This window comes from Fundulus heteroclitus, chromosome 3 (assembly GCF_011125445.2).
Source record: "Fundulus heteroclitus isolate FHET01 chromosome 3, MU-UCD_Fhet_4.1, whole genome shotgun sequence".
Taxonomy (NCBI): Eukaryota; Metazoa; Chordata; class Actinopteri; order Cyprinodontiformes; family Fundulidae; genus Fundulus; species Fundulus heteroclitus.
Window position 1 is genome coordinate 22,026,651 of NC_046363.1, and position 22,219 is coordinate 22,048,869.

At 38.9% G+C, this 22,219-nt stretch overlaps 1 protein-coding gene across 3 annotated transcripts in view; it reads left to right on the forward strand.

The window, feature by feature from the left end:
- osbpl3b (oxysterol binding protein-like 3b) overlaps positions 1-22,219 on the forward strand; it is a 56,550-nt gene that overhangs the window by 22,268 nt on the left and 12,063 nt on the right. For 2 of the 3 annotated variants that reach the window (XM_012862636.3, XM_036132960.1), the window contains exons 3-12: positions 10,328-10,444; positions 10,965-11,018; positions 12,833-12,946; positions 13,157-13,321; positions 13,451-13,574; positions 15,052-15,155; positions 15,435-15,527; positions 15,646-15,805; positions 20,315-20,445; positions 20,951-21,052. In XM_012862636.3, coding sequence (XP_012718090.2) covers positions 10,328-10,444; positions 10,965-11,018; positions 12,833-12,946; positions 13,157-13,321; positions 13,451-13,574; positions 15,052-15,155; positions 15,435-15,527; positions 15,646-15,805; positions 20,315-20,445; positions 20,951-21,052 — 1,164 coding nt within the window. The remainder of the gene's footprint in view (positions 1-10,327; positions 10,445-10,964; positions 11,019-12,832; positions 12,947-13,156; positions 13,322-13,450; positions 13,575-15,051; positions 15,156-15,434; positions 15,528-15,645; positions 15,806-20,314; positions 20,446-20,950; positions 21,053-22,219) is intronic. The other variant, XM_036132966.1, reaches the window with a different exon arrangement.

Here is a 22,219-nt window from a genome sequence, read left to right on the forward strand (position 1 = left end):
CCCTGGACTGATTTTTGGATTGGTTTCTTGTTTTTCCCTTATTGTGATCTGACTGCCTCAGTTGTTTTGGTTCCTGTTCCAAAATAAATATCTTCTGTCGGCACTCTATTTGTCTGGCTGAATACTGGGTCCACGTTCTGAATCATTACAATTTGCTTCAAGCCTGTATCAGCAGGCTGCAGACCTAATCATTTTAAACTACAGCTCCACATCGGGTTTTCCTTTTTAAATGGTAAATGTACTTGTATCGTGTTTAATCAATTCCGAGGACCCCAAAGCACTTCAAACTACTTTCCAAAAAAGTTAAAAAAACAAAACAACTGGACTTTTTCTGAAGTTTGAAGACATTTCGCTTCCTATCCAGAAAGCTTTCTCATTTCAAAATGTCTAGAGTGGTGTGGAGTTCCAAGCTTTATAGATTCAGCTGTAACGATTCAGAGTATGGACCCAATACTCAGCCAATAAAAGATAATTTATTTTTTGACAGACAGGGAAAACAGGAACCAGAAAACTTGATGCTGGCAGAGAATCAAACAAAGGGAGAAAACAAGAATCCATAATCCAAAAAGTCCAGGGTCCAGGGTCAAAAATGAAAAGACTTAAAGGATAAACTAGGAACAGCGAGTTCAACTAGTCCAGGTACAGAATCAGGTTGGGTAAAGAGGTAGCAGGAAACAGGATGGCTCAGAACGCTGGACACAATTCAGAAAATTATCAACAGGCAACTTGAATGCTGGCTCAGACTCACTGAGAAACTAGAACAGGCGATCTGGCCCTGATGGCTGGACTGAACAGGGATTATATGAAGGTGGGCCCAGGCGAAACCAGTAAGAGATAATTGCAGGCAGGGTGGAGCAGAGCAGGTGTGTAAAGAGAGTAATTAAACCAGCCATCAGAGCCGAGATCCAAACAGAAACAAAAGCAAGCCAGAAACCTGAATAATAACAGAAAAACCAGGAGGAAAGTCAAAAACACAAAGACTAAAGCAACAACCAAAAACCCAAATCGTGACACTGCCCAACAAACGCCTTGTAGTTCCACATTACTCCAGACACTTTGAATTGAGAACGCTTTCTGGATAGGAAGCGAAACATCTTCAAACTTCAGAAAAAGTCCAGTTTTAACTTTTTTGGCATGACCTTAACTTGAATGACTGAGAATCTTCACCAGCACACTTCAAACTACATTCAGTCCTTCACCCCTTCACACGCTGACAGTGCACAATGGGCAGGGCACAATGACTGAGAGAGAGCAGGAGTTCAAACCTGCAACCCACCAGTTACAGGACAAGCTCTTAGCTCCTGCACCAGTGTTGCCCCAAAGGAGATATAAGTTATTAAATGTCAGTCAAGCATTACCTCCAAGCAAAACTTTGGAATGATCATCCAATGGAAAACAAATACAGGACCTGAGAAAGCATTTCCATCAACAGAAAATCACAAAAAAATTTAACAATTATCATGCAATATCCTGCAGGATTGAATTAGATTTCAAACCCTGTAACCCTCAATTAGACAAAGGCTATTTATTATTTTTTTATGAAAAGAGATGTCATGTCCAGATTTATCAGGATTTCTATTTTGCAAAAGGTGAGGCATTTTAATTTGAATCTGAGTTATGGGATGATTGCATAGATTTGTTGGTCAGAGAAGTAGAACAAATTAGGAGTGGTGTTAGTTGGAAGAGATGTACTGATTCAGAGTGGATTTCGAAGGTGAACAGTGTAGATTTGGACAGCCCAGAGAAACTGGGAGTTAAAGTGAAAAAAAAGAGGATTATTGAAAACCCAGTCATCCAAACATGAAATACTGGATGAAGCACTAACAACAGGTGGTTAAATTTCTGGCTGGGAGGTCATGGCAGAAGCAACTGAGGCTATGAGTGATAAAGTCGGCTTGAGCTTTGGCAGCAGTGCAGTTGATTTTTGGCTCCTCACAACCACTTTTGAGCATTTTTCTTATGGATAAACCTTACAAGTGCATTCTCGCAAACACCATAAGATGCTTGGATTCGGATGCTTACAGACTCACTTTTATACAGAAATCCTCTATTATTATCTTACATCTCACTTTAAATAATACTGTGTATTTTTCAGTGATGGTATCAAGGCATTGGTTGTTTCTACCTGTAATACTTTATCGGTTTGTTTTGCTGTTCTTTTTTTATCTCTCTTTGCGGGTGCAGAAGCAGACTCTAAGGATGTTATATTGCTCTCTATTTTTGTCACCTTTTCTCCCTTTTAGGATTTCGTCTCATCTTTTTCTCTTCTTTTTTTCTCTTCTGCCGTTCTGTTTTTGTGTCCATTGAATGTGAAATAGTCCCAGAATAAAATCTAATAGAGCTTTATGCATAATAATAAATCAAATGGAGCACTATAGAGTAAGCAGTAATGCTCCACTTGTAAAAGTAAAGTCTGTTGGGCTCTCTTTGGCATTAAGACAGCAATTATGAAGGCTACACTGCCAGACAGGACATGTGAAAAAAAATAAAAATTACCAGAGAGGAGAGAATGTAACAATGTATTTAGTGTGTTATTTAATCCAACACTGGAGTTTACAATTTCCTTATGCTAAGTGGTAATAATAAGAAGGCCTTGTCCCATGGGCTCCATATTACTGCTTCTTTCTGAGATTTTATCTTGACCTTGAAGTGTCCAGGCAGTGTGGGACAATAATGACTCAGTATGACTTTGTAAGAGGAAGGGCTAATGACAAACTGAGAGGGAGCGACTTAGAGAGCAGTCCAAAAGCTTTGTCCTTGTCTATCCTCATCCCCATTTTTTTTTTTAAAGATGTCCTAACCTTCAGCGTTCGCCCTGCCTCACTGATACTGTTGGTTTAACTGGGACGGGCATATGCTGAGACAACGATGCGTAAGCTACGTCAGACAGCTGCCAATGACCCAAAGCCTTTCTAAACAGCCTTGACGTAAAACATTTTTACCTAAGTACTTAATAATAGCCTTATGTTATTTAAATCATAGCTGGTGTTAAAGTTGGCTTCTCAGAGTTGCATAATATTTCAAGACTTAAGCCAAGAGTACCGACAAGCCATTGTGCTAATGAGTTTGTGCTCAGATTTTTAAAGATCTTTTTCCATTTCCAAACTTCACTTAAGAGCACGTGTTGTCTTCTTTTTACAACAGGCATATATTATTTTTGATCTGTTTAATGATGGTCTAAACTTAACCAGGAAGCAATGCACTACATCAGTACTATGCAACATCAGCATGCCATGGTCTGGAGCTGGTATTGTCTCCTGCCAGCCCACATCCCCTGCTCAGTAATCCAGCCACCTGTTCATAGTGTGTGGAGTTTGTTTTGGGGGTATCCAGACACAAAAAAAAGGTTAAATGGTTGAATGAGATTTAAAAAGAGATATCCACTCGGGTCATCTATTGATCCAGTGTGCTGTGTTTTCTAATGTCCTAAACAGTGAATATCATGCCCAGGAGCTAGAGTTATAAAAAGACTTACAGAATTCTTAAGTTTTGCTATCCTCTATTGTTTTGGTCATTTCAATAATATCTATGACTAAAAAGACACAAACTAGGTAAATACTTAAATGACAATTTCATTTTTTTAAATATAAAAGCTATCCAAAACAACCTGCACCTGCTCCTATACCTAATAATTGGTTGTGCCACCCTATAACTGTGTTTGACAATTAGTATGATGTCCTTCTTCTCAAAAGTTGTGTTAGTTTTACACCACATAAAAAGATGCATACCTTCCCAAAAGTTCCTCTTTTTGTCTCTAAATCATGCACTGCATGCTCTGACTCTCTTCATGTATGATGACAATTTGGAAATGGTTTATTGTTGAATTACTGACTCTCACAAAAAATGCACAAAGTCCAACCTTTTATTTAAATATAATGATTCAGTGGGAAAATAATACTTAAATACTTTTAAGTTTAATAGCACTGTGGACAATTCCAATTGAAGTAGCTGAGATCTAATACTCTCATATTTACGTTTTGTGAGTGTATTGGAACTGTCACTTATTAATACATGACTTCCTGTATCCTTTTAGTATAAATATGTTATGATACAGACGCCACAAAATGGGTAAGACAAAATATGTTATTTCAGGAAGTAAAATGTATTCTAAACCTTAAAAGTCAGAAAAATGCTACTCACCAATATTTCAATTCATCCATACTCATAGCTATTAAAAATCAAGTTTAAAACAACTGGAACGGTGACAAATAAGGCTGAAGGAGAATCCTAGTTCATATTGTCACAACACACTCTGAGGTTAAATAAATAAAAATCTGCAACTGTTGCACATAACTACAGCGAAGACTGGCATCTTTTGGTAATTTAGATAGAACTGATTTGTGCAATCTAGACTTATCACATTAATAACCTGATTAGGCTTTGGTTTCTTCATTAATGAGAACAGAAGGAGAAGATGAGAGGATAAAAGAGATTGAAAACCAAAAGATCAGAAAATGTTCAGGACAAGACAAACTGTACCTTTTTTATTTGATGATGTGAAATCCAGCTTTTGCAGATTACTAGTTAAAGAAGGTAATTTGTTCTGAAATGATTTAGAAAGAAATAGTTTAAAAAACATTTTGAATATACATTTAATCATTCAAATGTCACATTCCATGGAATGAAAGCTTCAAATGCAGAACAATGAAGCAGAATTTAGTCAGGAAAGTATAGGCAAAGTGTTTTATTTGCCAACCCAAAGAATTAAAGATTAACAAAGTATGCCTGTGTAAATTCTACATCACCCACTGGAACACAAACTCTCTGTTATCAGAACTCTGCACGGACAGCATTCCCTGTGCCACAAAGGAGAAAAAAACAACAACAACAACACACAAGCACTTCAAGCTTGTGGTTATCCGAACTGGGCATTTGTCAAGTCGGCCAACAAAACTAGCAGAAAAAACAACAACCCAGCAACAAACACAAAGTAGAAAGAAGAGAGATGCAAAAACATTGTCGTTCCACATGTGTCAGGAGTTTCTAAGAAATACAGGAGAATTTTATTGAAGCACAACATGCTGTTAAATTTTAATCCTAATAACACTCTCAGACAAAAACCTGTTTCATCCCAAAGACAGAGCACCTGAAGCCCAGCTGAGTGGCATTGTGTATGCTGTCCAATGCAGCGACGACTGTGCAGACTCTTGTATCGGAGAAACTAAACAACAGCTACATAAAGGCATGGCACAGCACAGGAGGGCCAGCAGCTCGGGGCACGATTCAGCAGTTCACTATCACCTCAAGAACAAAGGAGACTCTTTTGATGACAATGATGTCCAGATTTTGGACAGGGAGAACAGATGGTTTGAAAGAGGGGTGAAAGAAGCCATCTTGGTCAAAAGAGAAAAGCCATCACTAAACAGAGGGGGATGATTACGTTACCAATTACGTTACCAACACGATTACATCAGCAGTCTCATCATGATTCAGGTGACCAAGTACTCCACTCACACCAAGCAATAGCTTCTAACCACCCAGGACAGTGACGTGTGGGTCATTCATTTGCATCTGACTTAAAATGCGCCTAGGAGGATGGTACTCCATGTGTTTAAAAACAGCAGCGCTCCAACTACTAAGACTCCTGCATAGGCATTGAAATGTTTTCAGAAACACTGAGCAAAAGTCTGGTTGCCTCTGATTTAAGCCTGTTTGCTATTAACAAGGCGGGACCATAAAAACAGGACAGGCAAGCCACAAAGTAAACGGTATGAATATAGACGGGAATAATCACAGATTCTGCAGGTGGTTGATTAGAGACACATACCTGGTGTGATAAAGAGGCAGGGAGTAAATTAATGGATGAAAAGAATGAAAGAAGAAGTAGGGTGCACAACGGCAAACATTTAGAAAATTGGTCCCCGAATGTAATCTAGACAAATCTTAACTAAATAATAAAAATAATCTTAAATTATGACAATAAATTACTCAATCTTATCATACAGCCAAAAACAAATCCAATGCATCTACAGTGCCTTGCTAAAGGTACCCATGCCCTAGAATTAGTCCTCTAGCTCCATCAGTTTTCCACCCAACTCTGATCAGCTTCCCTGTCCCAGGTGAAGAGAAGCATCCCCACAACATGATGTTTCACGCACTGTGTTTTACATGTAGGCCAAAAAGTTCAGGTTTACTCCCACCTGACCAGAGCACCAGCGTCCATTTTATTTATTTATTTATTTATTTATTTATTTATTTATTTATTTATTTATTTATTTTAAATCCCCTTCCGGCTCCTAGCAAACAAGGATTTTTTTTTCTTTTTTATTTTTTTTTTTACAGCTGTCAAGTATTTATTTCTGTCAAAAGTTCAATAGGTAGGAAAAGTTTTACGAGGCTCTGTACACGTGTTAGATAATAGGTTTATTCACGACAGTATTTAGTATTTAGATTTTCTGCTGAATAAATTTTTGACTTGTTTCAACACTGGAAGAAATCGAAAACTACAAATCATTCAAAAGTTATTATTCCCCCACAGCATAGGTGCTGTTGGACCTGGGCTTCCAGGGCTGAAACTATGGATGATTTTTGACAGCAAACCATATTAGGATGAATGGGGAAAAACTAAGTTACAGGGAATTTGCTTTCTCCACAGGGAGAGTCATTTATAATATAGCTTTAAAAGCTCATACTCAGTTGTGTGTTACTGTAAGAACGAAATATCAGCCAAAGAGCATTGATATGCTCATCTATTTAAACTATTAACTGAAATATCACTCATTTAGGTTTTTGTAGTGCAACTTTTCTTTACCTTCCTTTATTATATCACTGCAATTAATAAATAAAAAATGTTGCAGTTTTTTTTTCTTTTCTTGTGTTCTATTTGTGTACATCAGTTTGTCTTGTCACTGAAAGGTTTTGTGCAAATAGATTTCCCTTACATATGTTCTCTTATAAACAAGCTGATCTGTTTCTACTGTCTTTATACAATCACTGGCTTTTTAACTATACCTGGTGATAAGTCCAAAAAAAAAATGAAGTTTAAAAAAAGGGTGCACACGCGACACTGACACATTGCAACTAGTCACTGTTTTCTGTGTCACAGCTGTTTTGTCACACAGATAAATTATTCTTATTCCTGAATCAGAGACATCTTTCTAAATCTAGTAGAGGAGAAATTAAGCTACCTACTGCATGCATTAACATCAGAGGTGAGCTGCTTCCTCCATAGAATCAGACTGGAGTGGTTATATCCAGACCCTCCAAGATGTTTGGATCATTCCTTAAAATAAATGGTAAAAAACTATTCTATTGAGCAGATGAGCCAAAAAGGGTCACTTTAAAAAAATGTCTAGCCACTTAAAATGACAAAAGATGAAGATAAAAAGAAGATATGTGTACTTTTAACTCAGCTGACCACTTTCTTTCTCTTCTGATGAGTCAAACGTTTTTTAACATTGTTTTTGCTTTGGCTTGGTTTTCATCTATTGTAAACTAGGTGTATGAACAAGCAAAAATGGTAAATGTATAGAAAATTAATTAAAAAAAAAAGTCAGACAGGACAGTAGTAGATGGATGGGTAACATACAAATAATTCTAAAAAACGAATTCAAAATCCAACAATGAAGTCTAAGGTGTTTTTAATATCAAGAAAATTAAGTACTTTCTGACCACACACACATAGATTAGATAGATAGATAGATAGATAGATAGATAGATAGATAGATAGATAGATAGATAGATAGATAGATAGATAGATAGATAGATAGATAGATAGATAGAAATGAGGAGTGTAGAGGCTGGGGAGCAAAAAACTTTGATGAGAACACAAGATTTATTAAGTCAAATTATTAGGATGAGGAAAGGATCACATTTATCTGAGCCAGAGTGAACATAGTGTCTCTGTGTTAAGCAGCAACAGCTTCTGTTAAAAAGAAATAGCCAAAATTTAGATTCAGCTCTTTTTTACATCACAATATGTTCATTATCTGATTTAATAAAGGGCTTTTTTTATAGCTCCTAATCTATTGAATTATTTTCATTACTTTAGTTCAGCGGCTAACAAAAAACTAACAAAAAAAAACATAGCAAAAGGGTTGTATACTTTTATTTTAATTAATTCACATTCATTCAAACCCAGCCTAGGCAGAAAGCTGATATAATGTCCTATATCATTTTGAGATCAAATGACTTATAAACTAGGCCACTTTCATACAAATATTCAACTATTTCTGACCTGGCCTGAGCCCGCAGCACTCCTGAATTGTAACAACCACTGCCTCAGAGATGCACCAAACTCCTCTCTAACGTTTCTAAAGCCTTCCTGGAAATCTCACTGCTGCAACACAAACACGGATGTGGGGGATTAGTTTTATGATGAAATATCATCTCAATCTTTTGATTTGCTGGGGATTTGGACTCAACCCTTTTAATCTCAGTCAGGAAAAAGATTACGGTGACAACTGAGATCCAGCCAGGAAGCTAATTTTGTAGAATGGGACCATGAGGTGAAAGTTTGAAGTCCTGCACCGGACACTTTGTTTTTGACAGCATTTACTTTCTAATGACTAATGGGAACGAGGCAACAATTTAAAGCAGGATTTCGATTTTAACGGTATCACTACCCCTAGAGCTTCAGATTTTGCCAGGTTACAATCGCAACCTGTGTTGTATTTCATTGGGATTGTCTGACACATACAAGGAAATAATTTTAAAGTGGAAGAAAAATGATATGGGATTTTCAAAAAACATCTTTGCCATCTAAAGAACACCGTTTAAAGAACTAAGCATTCCAATCTAAAGATGAAGAGTTCAGGAATATGTTAGTTCTTAGTTTTCTGCCACACATATGGGTTTTGCATGTAAGCCAAAAACTCCAGTTCTGGACCTCATTTGACCAGAGCACCATATTCAACATGCTAGCTGTATCCCTGGCATTGCTTTTGGCAAACTGCAATGAACCAATCTGATTTGTGGATTGCGCACTGGATAGCTGTGCTTTATTATTCTACGTAGGCTGTGAATCTCTGCAGCTCCTCCAGTGTTACCGTGAGCATTTTGGCTGCTGAGGTTGTAGCTGAACCAAAATGCAGATGAATATCTGGAGACGACATGACATTGAGTAGATTTTGATAAAATGAAATCAAAGGAACACACAGGAGGTCAGGGCACAGAGGACGATGAATAACCCGAGGAACATCCGGCAAGTATGATAGCGGAACCAGTAACTGAGAGGAGGTGACCGAACAGCTTAAATACAGAGGGAGGGAGGAGTGAAGGCAAGGAGAGCAGGTCAAAGTAATCAGATGATCATGAGTGACAGCTGAGAGCAATAAAGCTAGGGCTGCTGAGGGAGAGAGAAAAAATGACATAGGCAGACAGGGAGGAAACACAGGAAGAAGCCTAACCAAATACACAAATGCAAAATGAACAGAACCTTTCCAGTCATACTGACCACTCAAAGCACTTTACACTTTACACTAGAATCACCCAATCTCACTCACATTCATACACCGATCAGTAGGCAACTTGGGGTTAAGTACCTGGCCCAGGGGCACATTGACATCTGACAGGGTAAAGGTGAGATCGAACCCACAACTTTCAGATGGCAAGACCACTACGCTACACAGCCACAGTCACCCCGAGTTGCCACAAGACAGAATCAAGCACCTAATGACTAATATAATAACAATCCACAAAAGAAGAAAATTAGCAAACACTATAAAGGAAAACATAACTAAAGAAAGCATGATCCAGGAAACAACTAAATCAAGACACAAACACCCAGTTTTGCTGTGTTTTTGCAACGTTTGGATGATGGATTGAATAATGTTTCATGAGCTGCTCAAAGTAAAACTAGATTTCCGTAATCTACTGCCTAAAATACAAGCAAAAAAACTTTCAAATGTGAGGTTGTTACACAAATAATGTTAAGAAGTTCGAGGGGTATGCATATTTTTGCACCGTTAGCACTGTGAGTTAAAACCTTCTCTGCTCCCAATTTGATGAATTTAGGTTAAGATAGTTTTGAGAGCAAAACTTATTGAATAGCTGACGTGATTGCAACATCGCCGTGTGCAATACCACATCTGCAAAGAATGCAACCTTTGGCAGGCCATTATACTTTAAGTGCCATGCATTAAAACTCCACTTAGCATTGATATATTTGGTCAATTGGATAGACTCTGCTCAATCATGAAGCCCATACCTGATGCACTTTCAATTCTAATGGCTGAGATGCAAGAGGGCTATTGCAAAATAAACAAAAGCGAAGAAGCTCAATTATTAGCAATCAATATCTTAGCAATATTTAGCAGGTGTATCACAATTCCATACTTTGCTGATGTCCTGCAGCACTAACATTTGGTTCATCATGTGTTACCTGCAGGACAGCTGGGAGATAGTGGAAGGCCTGCGTGGAGGCGTCAGTAATGTCCTGGAGCCCCAGAAACAGGAGGGCTACATGCTGAAGAGGCGGAAGTGGCCCATGAAGGGTTGGCACAAGGTAAAACAAAATCATTTCAAGCTGCTAAAAATATACTTTCAAATGTTAATTAAATAAGCTCCTGCAGCAGATGACTCCACCCTTGAAAAGCGTTTTGTTTGCGACCTGGGTCACACTTAGTCTGAAAGCTTTTCCTCACATGATAGTGTTTAGATATCTTAGTGCCCCACTCAGACACATTAGCTGATGGCCTGTTGGTTACCAAACTACATTCAGTATTGACTCTCAGTCGGGCCTCTGGCTTTCACCAGTCTCGTGATTTACAATAAGAGCCCCGGGAATTACATTTGGTGGAGGAGAAAGAGTGGCTTTGAGTGAGAGGAGGAGTAATAAAGGCAGACAGATACAAGGGAAGAGTCCGGGATGACAAACATCTCGCTGCAGAAAAATTAATTACAGACATCATCGAGAGGTTTTCTCCGTCGTGATTACAGAGCTTCAACAGAGTTTGCTGTCAGGGATGCTCCACATCCCTCCAGCCACATCATGCGCACTCACTGTCCCATTTTTCTCCCTACAGAGATACTTCTTCCTGGACAAAGGGATCCTGAAGTATGGCAAGTGCAGCGCTGATGTGAGTACAAAATTAGCATGTAGGGTTGTCAGATTATACATTACATTGCAAAAGTAGACCGAGTTTACTTTTCTTTTTACATTTTGTCAAATTACATCCTTAAACTAGGGTATTCTATTGAGACTTTATGTTTAAAAATCCAGTTATTAAAAACAATCAGCTGAAATCAGCTCACTGGGTCACCTAATGCCGCGAAAATATTTCATTCAAACACATGAATATAGTTTGATCTATGCTAGTTCTTACCAGACCTTTCACCTTTAGACCCTAAAACCATCTTCTGGCACTGCTTTAGTTCAGTATACACGATTTTCTGTCTAGTCGGTTAAACATAGAAACTATTAAAACACAAACAACTTAAAGACACAACAGGTTTCTAAAACAAACAGACCGGGTCAGCAGAGAGGATAACTGGGCCCGACATTCCCTCCACCCAGAACCTGCGTGGGTCTAGGGTCAAGAAAAGGGCTGCTGACATCTCTGCAGACCCCACACATCCTGCACACAAACCTTTTGGACGTTACCTTCAAGTCAGCACTCCAGAGGGTTCAGTTACAGATTCGATCACTTTCGCTCTTTTGTTTAAAGTCTAATATGTAATCCAGCCCCTCACATTGCCGTGTGTTTAGCATCATCCCTCTTCCCCTCAACCCTGACCAGTCTGTTGCAGAGAAGCATTACCTCAGCATGATGCAGCCACAACCGTGTCTCATCATGGGGAAAGCATGCAATGGCGATGTGCACTATTAGCTTTCCCATGTGGTATTTTGCATGTAGGACAAAAAGTCAAATTGTTCATCTAATCTGTCAAGAGCCCGTTCTTCTACATGTTGGCTGTGGAGGACTCTGAACAGAACCAGGATCTTCTTGGCTGTATCTATAGCTGATGCTCTCCTACCAGTTTAGGCAGGTGGCCGTATCTTATAAGGTGTTCAAGTGTGCCATACTCTTTCTGTTTTTTGAGTGACGGACTAAGCAGTCCTCAATGAGATCTTCAAAGCTTCAGACATTCTTTTAAGCTGACTCGGCTTTAAACCTCTCCATAACTTTCTTTGTTGCCTGTCTGCTGTGTTCCTTAGTCTGCAAGAGGCTGTTTGTTCATTAATATTCCCCAAAAAGTCGCAGCATTTGGTGAACAGCAGGATTTATGGTGCGATTGAGTTACACATAGGTGGACTCTTAATTTGGATTAGGGTTAGGTGATTCTGAAAGCAGTTGCTTGCCCTTGATTTTATTTAGGGAATTCAACTAGAAATGGGGATCAAATACAAATTCAGGCCACAGCTTTCAAAAGTTTGTTTGTCATGAATTTTGAAAACCATGAATCCCTTTCAGTACAAACCCAAATTATATACTCTTTTCTTTTTCTTTTTTCTTTTTCTTCATTTTTGTTGGCCCATCACATATTTACACATTAAGAGATTAAAAAGACACGCCGTCCCCAAGGGCCAAAGATAACATTTGGGATACTTACATGCTTAAAATTTTATAACCTGAATTAAACTTTGTGGAAAAATTAAAGGAGTAGAAATACAGTGATAGATTCTTTATGTCTTCTGTAATCTAACATTTGTACGTCTGAGAATCTGGAAGCAAAAGGCTATAATTTCCTCTCGGTCTCTTTATCATCGCGTTGACTGATGTTGCGTGTTTTGCCAGCTAGTGTCACATTTGTTGAGCCAGCAAGTAAGTCAGCCTCCCAGAGCCAATAACAAGATTATTCTTTCATTCTAAAGCTGAACATCATCCCGCAGCGCTTGTGTAACAGTCCATCAAATGTGATTGTGATATTTTGTGCCGGCGCCGCCTCACAGATTGAAAAGGGGAAGCTGCATGGCTGCATTGATGTGGGCCTCTCCGTCATGGCCATTAAGAAGAAAGCCAAGTGTATTGATCTCGACGCAGAGGAGAACATCTATCACCTGAAGGTAAACTACCAAGCTCATGAATAAAATAACTCACCCAGGAGGACAGTGTGGTTTGCTAAGTTTTTTTTTCTTTTATTGAAATCCTTAACAGTAAAAGGACTTAAATTGATCTTTTGTCTTGTTTGTGTGAGGGACTGTCAGCTGACGAAGCACTGTAACTTTCTGCTGGTGTTTCCACCACCTTGACATTGTACTGATTTCCGGCTGCAGATTAAGTCACAGGAGCTGTTTGACGAATGGGTTTCCAAGCTGCGCCACCATCGGCTCTATCGGCAGAACGAGATCGCCATGTGCACCAACGAGAAGTCGTTCTTCTACCCCATGTACCCTTCCCCCAACTCTCCCGGCATAGCTGAGGGCGCACCAATGAGAAGGGTACACCAGAGTCCCGCAAAAGCATGCATTTCGACTGTTTTTGATGATCTAATGTACAGAAAGCTCTACTGCTAAAAGGACATTGTTCTTTGCTCTAATATTGAGCGTTTTTTTTTTTTGCTGCGGCAGTGCATGTCTGTCCGGAGGAGGTCCTCTGTGCATCCCGTGGCAGGCTTCCCACTGAGCTCCAACAGTCAGGCCAAGGTGGCCGCCTGGCTCCAGTCCTCAGACGACATGGACAAATGCTCCAAAGGTGAGACAGCAACCTCTGACATTTGGGAGCATTGTAACACTCGCACAAGCCCCCACTAAGTAATTAACAAAATTACGGCCTGTCAACGCAGTCATTGAGATGCAAATGCCGTTGAAACCACTCGTAATGTTCAGCTTCAAAGCGCCGATGGCTCATATTTGGTTTCCCTTGTTCAGGGTATTATTATGTGTCGTCTTGTTAACAATGGCTAATTAAACTCAGAGTTGAATTAGTTACTTTTTAAATTATTCAGCAGAATAACCTCAGTGCCTCATACACACTTTTGCAAACTGTAGTAAAGGGGGGGAAACACGGGGAAATGAAATATGGCTTCTAGTCAAAGTGATTTGATATACAGTATATTCCCCTTAGCAGAAGATGGTTAATAAATTGTAAATGCAGACACCATTGACATGTAATAAATCTTCTGGTACAGTAGTAGCATATTTGTTTATTTACTGAAGCTCCTTTACGCAATCGTCTTATCAAACTTATTGAGCATAAAGCAAATCTGTCGTGATCGCCTTAACTCGGTCCTCAGATTGAAGTGAAGACATTTTTTAACACATTCAGTGAAGTACCAGCTCATCATTTCTGATCGTGCCCTTCAAAATAAATTGTGACACATTCTTAAGAAACATTGCCCATATTTTGTTGGGTTTATTTTTTTTTTCATTAGATAACTGAATGAGACAGATCAAACAGTTTTTTTGTTTTTGTTTTTTGACTTAGCTGATCTGTGAGATTTTAAATGTGTTTATGGACAATTTATATTTCATATCCAACAGTACAACACGCAATTTCAATGAATTTCATAAACAAGAATTGTGTGCAAGGGTTTGAATTAAATGTGGATTTTCTCTAAAAAGGTTAAGGCGTATGATTGGTGCATGTAAACATTGGACCTGAACTGACAGTAATGGCTAAGAAGTACATGTTCAAGCCCGATTGTTTTCTCTGTAAATCTCCCAAAAGACAAATAGTCTTTACCACTAATTATGTTTACGTTCTATCTTAGAGACTCACTGAGTCGTGTTAATGAACAAGGGAAGTCTGTAATCACTGCTGTAGCTTTTGTCCCATCTTGGTCATTGAGATTCTGTCGATGTGCTTGTAAGAAGCTTCGTCTGGCTGTTTTCAGGGAGTTTTGCTTTAGAGAAAGGATATCTCGACAGAATCCTATTAGCATGATTTACTTTAGAAAATCAAGCCTGGATCCAGCATCAAAGTAGGCATGAAAGTAACCTGTTACCTGGTGTTGTTCTTTTCATTAAGAATGACATCACTCTTGGATAAACTAAACACGTACAGATCTGAAGCACAGATCCCAGTTTTGGCACTTTTTGTTTTTTCAAAAAGTTTTTTTCAGTTTCGCTTATTTTTTTAAGCCAAAACAGTTAGTACACTGTATGTTAAAGTGCAATCCTATTTCATACTTCCCTTTGTTGAATTCTAAGTTATTTTCTTCCTTTGTTAGACTTGTCAGTGTGTGAGGCCTACCTGCTGGAGCTGAACCACCTGATACAGAGCATGGAAGTCCTCCACCGCACCTATTCTGCTCCGTCTATTCAAGCACTACAGGTCAGACTCTGCCTGCTTTAACCTTTCAAACAGGGAGATTGAAATGACTGAAACACCACATTACTCACGTACAGTAAATCATATCCAAAATACCGGATGACTCATCATTTATTTAAAATAACTAGCTAGTCTTTTGTCATTTGCCCTTCAGTAATCTGCTGCTAAATAAAAAGCCTTTTTTTTTTTTTTACCTTTTGTAGTGTTTGTGAAAACAGTTGCTTTCAACAAACATAACAATTGTTGCCCTCAACATCAGTATTTTTCTTTTATGTCAACTAGGCGTCTACATTTGACAGCCCCAAAAAAGAAAAGAGACTTCCAAGAAAATGGCGCAATAAAAACTACAACAAAGCTGTCAAAACAACCCTGCAGGTAACCAGAATGACAATGAAGTGTGAACATGCTTGATCTTTTTGTGTGTGTGTGTGTGTGTGTGTGTGTGTGTGTCTGTAAAGTAAAAATGCCGTTCCACCTGCCGCTGTCACTGAAGGTACCCAGCTGCATCTCCTCTGGCTCCGTGCGCCTCCATGCCTCCAACCCCAATCTTTCCACCGCGGCGCTCGGAAACGACAAAGTCGACCCCGAATCCCTGGATTCACAGTTTGACGTGACGAAGCTGCAGGAGGACTTTTGCCGTGTCGCCACCAACTGTGAGTCAAAGCAGTGGGTTTATTTCACACTTTGATTAAATGTTTCGAGGAAGGTGTGTTCAAGTTTGTCACAAGCCTCGGTCACTTTTGTCAAATCAGTCAGTCTTCTTTGGGGTTACCATAATGGTGGCGGGATCTTAGCAGGAAGAAGCTTTAAAAGTGTCTAAAAAAAAATACTGTGATTAAAATAGCCCAATCTTCTGCTTCAGTCTTTTTTTAGGTGGGTGGGGGTAATTTCTTGCAGATATGGACAAATTATTTGGTGTGCTTCTCTTATAAGCTAAAATAAGCTGTCTTTTTAACATCATTTAAATTATTCAATTCGACTTAATATTAAAGTTCATCACTTGACCCTTAAGTACACATTGTAAACTGCTTGTTATTGATAATAATAAGAAGAAATCAGCCAATCATACAGCAACTCGATGCATTTAGGTATCTGTAAATGGTAAAAGGCAATTTTTTAAGAGCAAAGTGAGCATCCGAGAAGTGTAGAACAGAGATGTAATTGACTTTGAGCATGGTGTGGTTTTAGGTGGCAGAGTATTTTAGAAATTGCTGATCTACTGTGATTTTCACAGAAAGCCATCTCTCAGGATTACAGAAAATGGTTTGAAAAGGGAAAAATACCCAAGTAGCCTCAGCTGTGTTGGTAAAAATGTCTTGTTAATGTCAGAGCTCAGAGAAAAATGGGCAGTCTGGTTCGAGATGAAAGAAAGGCAATAGTAACTTAAATCAACTATGACGTTGGGCTATGGTCCTTTAGGTCCTGTTGTGCCAACTGAACATTGTTTAAACACTGCCACCTACTTATGTACTGCTGCTGACCATTTCTCTTTATCTCCAGCAATTACCCATAGTCTGATGGCTGCTTCCCAGCAGGATAATGTACCTTTTCACGCAGCTCGTCTCAAACGGGGTGGCTGAATACAACAATGAGTTCACCACACTGTCGGCCTCAACAGTCACCAGACCTCAATCCAATAGATCAGCTTTGAAAACCGGTGGGAAAAGAGATTTGCACAATGGAAATCTGCATGATGGAGTTCTGTTGGGGGTCCAGTCTGAGACCACAAAGTGTAGCTAGTAAATTGGCCAGCATGTTTCAATAAAATTTTGAAAGTTGAGTGATAAAGAATCTGTTGCTAGGCCTTTTCTAGCCACCTATTTAGCAGCAATCATTGCCAACAACCGGTCTCTGTCCTTTACAATGAGGCATCTGCAGTTGCCAACAGATGCACAGTCTTACGGCTGGTGTTTCCACACTGAAATTGTTTTTTTTTTTACTTTCCATTGATGTCCGATAGGTAAGAGACATGGGGAGAAATATTGTTTGCCAGGGCTCTTCAAGGCTCTAGCTGAGCCTTCTGACACTGGGCAGGATTTCTTATCCAGGATTCTTTGGTAGCATTGAGACTTCATTGTGCTCTGAAGAGATTAAAGCAGCCCCCATACCAAAACCTTTCCAATTCCATGTTTTACAATCTGCTGTTATCTTTTTTAAAGCTCTCTTTTAAAGCTTAAATGTTCCTTTTGCAAATATAGAGCTGATGTGACTAGCCTAAAAGGTTTCAGTTTTGCCTCAATAGTACAAAGAGTATCCTGTCCAGTCAGTTGTCAACATTGTGACATTCAGAAAACAATATACTTTGACCTAGGAGCCAGCTTGAATAGTTTTTGAATGTTTCCTTGGCATTAATACCATTTGGACTATCCAAAGGTCAACCTGGACTTGCATTTCCACCTGGTACCACATCCTGTTAGGTTGCCTGTAGTCCCATGAACCTTTGATGATATTGGGGGTTGTAGTTACAGGAGCAAGAAGCTGGTTTGAGATGTTTTTTATAGCTTTAGCTTGAACAAGGATATCTTTTATGTTCATCATGAGCTCAGGCAGGGCTGTCCTTTGGACCTTTCTGTGATCCGTGTTCAGAGTGATGCTCACAAAGATGCTGAACTACGAAGGAGCTAATTGGTGTCTTTTAAATAGTCTAAATGTGGGGTGCTGTGTGGCACCGATGGTAAAGCAGGCACCTTGTCTACAAAGGCTTACAGTCCTCGATACAACTGTGCTGGGTTCGATTGCTCACCTGGGCCATTTCCTGCGTGTATTCTCTCTGCCTGCAGAGCGATCAAATAAAGACCACCCATACCACATAACGACTTTTGAGTAAACAGGCTGAAATTCTGATGAAAAGCCCGTAGGCCTCAGCGATACTGATTGATATTAAACACCAAGTCTGACACATGAATGTGATGCAACCACACCAACAATCCTGCCCACACAATTTTAGCATCACATTTGAATTGTTTCTGTGTCTGTAGCTCTCAGGTCTTTTCAGTGGTTCTTTCAACACATTCTTGTTTACATTCGTGTTCTGACTCCTGACTTGAGTCAAAATGTTAATTAGTTTTCTGTTAACAGTTTTTTGACGTCATAGGCCGTAAATGGCATTATATTGTTTTACTGGCAGGCCCAGTCCTGTCCAAGGTCGAGCTTTCAGCAGGCTGTGTGACGTTTCATTTCAACACATTTTGAGTTTTTCTCTTCGGTGCTGGTGATCCTCTTTACTTTAACAAATTACCTTGTTGTGTGGTTTAGAAAGCAAAATGTAAAAGCTAAACTTCTCATCATCACAGTTTAGCGTAGGAAGCTATTGTTTTATGAGAGCCTTACCTTCATTTAAGCTAAATCAGGCCTTCTGTTTTTAGACAAAAGTATTATTTCTCCCACATGAAAGAAATAATTGATTGTAATATGATTTATTTCCTTCTTGAGTCCATCTTTACTCAAGCAAGTTGATGTTTTGTGTGTTTTTGTGTGTCGGAGACATGTGGGGGCTCAGACAAAATCCACTGAGACCAGCCTTCTGCAGTGTCTGCTTTGAGAAGCAGCCCCTTGAATTTATCAGTTTCATTTGATTTATTGCTGAAGAGCAGTGCTGCAGTATCCCAGAGGACGACCGCAAAAAGCTTCTCTGCAGTTACAGAGGAATATGAATGATTTGGTGGAAATCGATTTTACGAAAACAGATTTTGGAGGGGAAAAAAATAATTTGGTTGATTTAATAATAATTCACTTTAAAATCACTCAGAGGTACTTCTGAAAACGAGTTCTGTGTTTTGTTAACCTGACTCTTGCCAGATGGGTACCTTTCTGCCAATCTGCACATGTGTGGAGCTCGGCGGAATGACACCCATCTGGCGAGAGTCAGGTTTGTGTTTTGCAACTTTAACAAAAACAACGTTTTCCTCATTACACAACTCCAAATGTTATTAACATAGTTTAACTAAAAGAATCTATTTTGCAGACATCATATATCTATCATCCCTTCTGAAATTGGTAGTATATGCTGATACCAGGCACAATATATTGAATGAATACTGTGTATTTACTTTAACTTTTAGGCTTAGACAGTGGAGGAGGTATATTTTGTAATTATATTTCATTAAATAAATGTATATTTCTTAGTTTTTTCTAATTTGTATTATACTATATCATATAGCAGAACCATGGTTTCATTGTCTGCATGTCATAAGTTTGATTTCTTTGCTTGCTATGTTGCTTTGTATAGTCTGAATTGCTCCCTGATTATAAGCTATATAGCTTCAAAGGTAGCTCTTTTACAAACTGGTCCTCATTAATTGTGCAACGTAGATATTTATATAACATTTGTTTAATAATAAATAAATAAAATTATATTTGCTACCAGTCCGTCCAAACCCAAAGTACAGCCTTATGTTACATGGGGCTGTCCATGATATGTTTGCACTTGCAGCTTTAAATTATTCACCTTTTATTCCAAGGAATGAACATCTGCAAAAAAAGGCAACATTGTCATTATGTGCTCAACACTTTGCCTATGTAGGGAAATATTTCATAGAAAATGAAAAACATTACATTAATAAAGGAATACGCTAAGTAAATCTTTGACTAGACTGCCCAACCGTAAGAACCCATATCATGTCCCACGATAAGCTTTGGTCAATCTTGTGGCAGGAAAACCGCACACCTTTGGGAATCGTCTGTAGTCCATGCTTCTATAGATAAGCATCGTTTGGGCAACAAAAAGGGAGACCAACACACTATTATGCTGGTGGTCATAATGTAATGATTAGTATATTAGGAAAAATCTGTGATTCAATATTAGTTCGATAACTCAACATTGTGGAAGAAGGGATTATCCACAATAAATTACCAAATTGTAATAAATGTCAGAATGCCAGCATTACATCCCAATTTAATTTTATTGTTCTTTGTTTGACAAAATGAGTTTTTAAACTGCTAAATAAATGTCCAAATGATGTTCCAAATGATGTTCTTCAGCCAAAAAGGGCCCATTTATTTGAATGCTAAATGCTGAGCTCTGGGCTTTAAACAGAAGGAAATAATCAGATCTTAATGTCTAGCCATTGAGTATTCTGTTCGGATACATTAGATCAACATTGTTCTGAGATCAAATGAAATTAGATTTAATGTTTGCCTCTTTTCTTCTCTCATTGCTTCAGTGCACACAACCATGAAGTCAGCACTGAGCTCGCTAACATCAGAGAGGGAGCGATTGAAGCAGTGTCTGGATCACGACTCATACCCCCCAACTTCTCCCCAAGTCGTCAATCTGAAGAACACCCTGGCAGCGGTAGGTGAAGCAGTGCTTGCTCAGACAGCTGAAGTGGATTAGGTGTTTCGCCCTCTTTCCTGCTTTCACCAACCCCCCCCATGTCCTCCAACACCTCCTATGAGACGTGACACATTGATGAGCCTTTTAGCGGGATTACTGTACAGGCTCCTAGTGGGATGTCTGCCCACCCCGAATAAGACCACATTCAACATTATTGTTTACTGTGGTCGTTGCCTCCTACCTGGAGGCTTTTTCTGTTTTTAGCTACACACGAATGTTGGCCACGGAATCAGTGAGTAATTGTGATGTGGGGAAACACATTTTCTTCATTTGCCACGTTAGAATGCGGGTGTTTTCTATGCCAACAAGCTTAGCTCCTGATTCCTCTACATCTGCTTTGAGTGTTACACATCACCAAATAAAAAGAAAAAGTGAATGGCATGTTGGAAGCCGGTTAGTTTTGAACACAGTTTGGGTTAGGCTGTGTGCACATAAACATTGTTTACGCCGATTATTTTTCCAGGCTTTAGCGCAGAACTCTGAGCTGAGAGAGCGCCTGAGCAAGATTCATGCCGAGTCCCAGATCGTAGAGCCCACACTAATAAATCTCACTGCACCTGTGCAGGTGGGTTCAGGAATGCAGTGACTTGGTCCCCCCCCCTCCCATCCCATCATGATTATTACTATTCCTGTCTTTATTTTCACCCACACCCACAATGAACTCCCTCTCTACAGTCAACGATAACAGTAAAAAAAAATTTATCGCATGTTAAGTTTCTCTCTTTTTTTTTTCTTTTTTCTTTTTTTTTTTGATTGTATGCACAGAGAACATTGTGGCATTGTTCAGAAAAATTCCCGGGAACCAATCCTCTTAAAGGGCACATATGATGCTTTTACATCCTTTCTATTCTCAATCAGATCCTTAAGTTGTGGTCTATATAAAGTGTAACTGAGATAATTTTGGTCTGAATTCTTTGTCAGTGAAGCTCAAGAGAACCCTCTTGTAACCCATTATCAGCAGCCTCTGAGACCGCGTCTTTTTCACAGCATTTTGATGTGGCCCTTCATATCCCGCCCCCTACCATCTCCCATGGCGTTCTACTCCAGCCCCATCGCCATTAATTGTAGTTTTGCGGCCAAGATACTCCTATTGGTTACACTTTATTTGAAGGGGTGTACATAAGACTGACATTACACTGTCATAAACATGACATCACACCTGTTATGAACATAAATGACTCTTTATGAATATTTAGGACTGCTGTTATTAATTGTCATTCGGTAAATTATGACACTATTAAAGCAATGCTGACATTGTTTAAAATGTCTTTGTTATGACAACTTGACATTAACAGAGACAAGGTTAAATTTAGGTCTTGATTTGGGATTAGGTTAAATTAAGGTCTTAGTTTGGGATTACGTTAAATTAAAGGCTTGATTTGGGATTTGGTTAAATTAAGGTCTTGATTTGGTATTAGGTTAAATCAAGGTTTTAGTTTGGGATTAGGTTAAATTAAGGGCTTGATTTGGGATTAGGTTAAATTAAGGTTTTAGTTTGGGATTAGGTTAAATTAAAGGCTTGATTTGGGATTAGGTTAAATTAAGGGCTTTATTTGGGATTAGGTTAAATTAAGGTTTTAGTTTGGGATTAGGTTAAATTAAGGGCTTGATTTGGGATTTGGTTAAGTTAAGGGCTTTTCATAACAAAGACATGTTAAACAATGTCAACTTTGCTTTAATAGTGTCATAATTTACCGAATGACAATTAATGACAACAGTCCTAAACATTCAT